Below are 2998 nucleotides of genomic sequence, written 5' to 3'. Positions count from 1 at the left end.
ACGACAGGAGCTGTACGCATGAGGTGAGCTTTGTTTTTCTGCTCGCAGTCTGGAGACGACAGCCTCGGAGTCGGAAGATGCTGCTGAGGCACTGCAGTCAGCTGACAACAAGGGACAACGTTTAATATCTACAGATAAAACAGGTAATAAGCGTTAACTTTCATCAGGAAATCCAGAGTAGGACTAATGAATCATTAATGCAGTTTGTTCCTGAGAAAATAAAATACGAAATGCCGAATGAAGGATGAAGTTCATCATGAGACAGTCAACCTAAGCCACTCAGGAGACTCACTTAAGTATGGAAACGAGCTCTTTTTGAAAACATTTCTACAATGTAGCTTGTTTCTATACTTAGGCTACAATTTAAAAGCGTTTCTAATTAATTTGATTCTTCTTTACGGTAACAGATTGTGTTTTTTTGCACTGATTTACCTTGAAAGTAATGCCTGATGTAACTTGTAAACACTGAGACTAAAGATGATTCAAGTCCTCTGGACAAATTCTTTTTATTTTTTATTTTAAACGTTTCGTCTTTTATCCAAAAGACTTCTTCAGTCTGAGGAGCTGCAGCTTGTGGTATGGACATTAAACAAAAAAAAAAACACAAGAAAGCACCTTGTTCTCTAAGCTGCAGCTCCTCAGACTGAAGAAGTCTTTTGGATAAAAGATGAAACGTTTCAATAAAATAAGAATCCGTCAGCTTGTTAGATTATTGAGCATGCATCAGCACATTAATCACGAGAGATCCTAAACTTAGTGTCGATCAGTTGAACAAATTATCTGAAAACTAACAGAGCCAAGCACAGCATGTCTCTCAAATTGTTTATAACTTAATAATGTGAGCCTCTTCAATCTATTTTTAAGACAAAACACTTTAAAATGGTGCATCTACTTGTTTTTAGCTTTGACAAAAACTGTGCTGAACACAGAAATGTGATGGCTCTCAGGACCTGAGATCCATCACATTTCTGTGACACAGCTGGCAGTATATTTAAATCTTAGCTGAAAGCAGGGACAACAATCTTAGGTATGTTGGAAGAGATTGAACTATTAGATTTTTTTTTCTTTCATCTGATGACCCACTTATGTTAAAAGTTAAACTGAATGCCTGAAGAAAGACGTCAGTCTCATCACAAGCTTTAGGAACTAGTTTGGTGAGAACTACCACTTTGGACTAGTCTCTGGAAAACCTGTTGGGCAGGTGATAGGTAGGTGGGTTAAACCAGAAGAAGAAGAAGAAGAAGAAGGAAATTACATTTAAACTCTTTTTCCTTGTTTTGTTTGAATAACAAATATTTTTTCTCTATCTGTTTTTGTTCCTCTAGTACTCGTCTACTTTTTATATATATATAAAAAAAAGTTTTAGCATGAGCGATGAAAGTAAAATCACGGTGTCTTTCTCTTGACAGGCTGACTCATTTGAGTGTTTCTTCTCTCATCAATGTGCTTTGAAGGAACAAAAACCAGAGAAAGAAATCTATCTTGACGTCTGCGGTCTTCACTTCTCCGGTTCAAACATGAGGGACAGACTGAGTCACCTGCAGGAGTTGCACAGCGACGAACCCGAGTCACTGGAGTACGCCGAGTCCACCTTCTCCGACTCCTTCAGTAACGTTGACCTGGAAGAAGAGCTGCCCCATGAGGCCGTCATCTTTGACAACAGCCCCGCTCTCGCTGAGGTCTTTTCCCAATCTCAAGACATCCAGCGAGAGGTCCAGCTCATCCGCGTTGAGGTCAAGAGGCTTCGGGAGCAGAATGCCCGAATGCTCCAAGGTACGTCCAACATGAGCACCATCAAACAGGACTCTAACGTCATCGGTGCCGACATAAAGAAGAGGGCCGAGGGAGTCCTACAACGTCTGCACACCATGGATGGAACGACCCACAAGCTAGAAGAAACGTACGGCCCAAACTCTGCCACCACGCGCATTGCCCGAACCCAGTACGCTTGCCTCAGCAACGGCTTTCGAGACGCCATGTTTGACTATAACGAGGCTGAGATGAGCCATCGTGAAAACTGCAAAGCCCAGATCATGAGGCACATGGAGATAGTGGGGCGTGACGTGACGGATGAAGACCTGGAGAACATGATTGAGAAAGGCCAGCTGAGCGTCTTCACGGACAACGTCGTGAGCGAAGGTAAAACGGCTAAATCGGCTCTGTTCCAGATAGAGAAGCGACACCAGGAGCTGATGGATCTGGAGAACCGTATCAATGGCATCCACGAGATTTTCCTGGACATTGCGCTGCTGGTGGAGGAGCAGGGCCCCATGCTGAACGACATCCAAACCAACGTTCAAAAAACGGACGCCAACTTACAAGACGCCCTGGTCAAACTCCGCACGGCTAAGCGTCACGACAGCAACAACCCGTTTAAAAAGATGTTCTGCAGCTGCTTTCCGTGTTATAACTGAGGACTGGAGAAACAAAGGGGTCGAGGGACGCCGCCATATTAAACGTCACGACTAAATTTCCTTTCTTTTGTTTTGGTCACAAAATATTTACGTGGCTAACAGAGAATAAATCGTTTCTCAAGAAATAAAATGAAGGTTTTAAAGGTGAAGCGTGGAGAACAATCGTGTCTAGATTAAAGAACAAAGCTGTGGATAATGTGTCACATTACTGAGGTGCGACGTAGACCATGTTAAGTTAATTTTATTTGGTTTAGCTTTTAGGATTTTAGATGATATAAACGTGTTAACGCTGGGAATGCTGATCCTGAACAATATTTTCTGATGCGATACGAGGTAATTGCAATGATCCCTGTGTTACTGCCCTGATAAATATGATGTTATGGTTTATTCTAAATGTTTTATCCATTATACTGTTATCCATAAATTATGATTTGTTATAAGTAGCAAACAATATTTCTTTGTACCATCCTTAGATTTGTTTTGAGGATGCAATGAAAAAAAACATTCTAAACTAAATAAAGGTTTGCTGCAGAGAATAAACTGACACCCACCACGCTGTTTTTGTTGTCAAGGTCAAGGTCAAG

General features: G+C 41.5%; 1 protein-coding gene across 2 annotated transcripts; it reads left to right on the top strand.

The window, feature by feature from the left end:
- stx11b.1 (syntaxin 11b, tandem duplicate 1) lies at nucleotides 1-2683 on the top strand. Of its 2 annotated transcripts, none has more exons than XM_037685484.1 (2): nucleotides 1-143; nucleotides 1455-2683. In XM_037685484.1, the coding sequence occupies exon 2, from the start codon at nucleotides 1518-1520 to the stop codon at nucleotides 2412-2414; it is 897 nt and encodes a 298-aa protein (XP_037541412.1). In that variant the 5' UTR covers nucleotides 1-143; nucleotides 1455-1517; the 3' UTR covers nucleotides 2415-2683. The 2 variants fall into 2 exon arrangements, with proteins under 2 accessions (XP_037541412.1, XP_037541411.1); XM_037685483.1 differs by having other exon boundaries at nucleotides 1410-2683.
- Nucleotides 2684-2998: the final 315 nt, after the last annotated feature.

Source organism: Nematolebias whitei, chromosome 12 (genome assembly GCF_014905685.2).
Source record: "Nematolebias whitei isolate Nwh7 chromosome 12, NemWhi1, whole genome shotgun sequence".
Classification (NCBI taxonomy): Eukaryota; Metazoa; Chordata; class Actinopteri; order Cyprinodontiformes; family Rivulidae; genus Nematolebias; species Nematolebias whitei.
Note: the sequence above shows the minus strand (reverse complement) of the source record. Positions and strands in the feature narration are given on the sequence as shown.

Bases quoted from the DNA above. Each gene is read 5' to 3' on its own strand.
- stx11b.1 (XM_037685484.1), top strand. From the start codon at position 1,518: ATGAGGGACAGACTGAGTCACCTGCAGGAGTTGCACAGCGACGAACCC.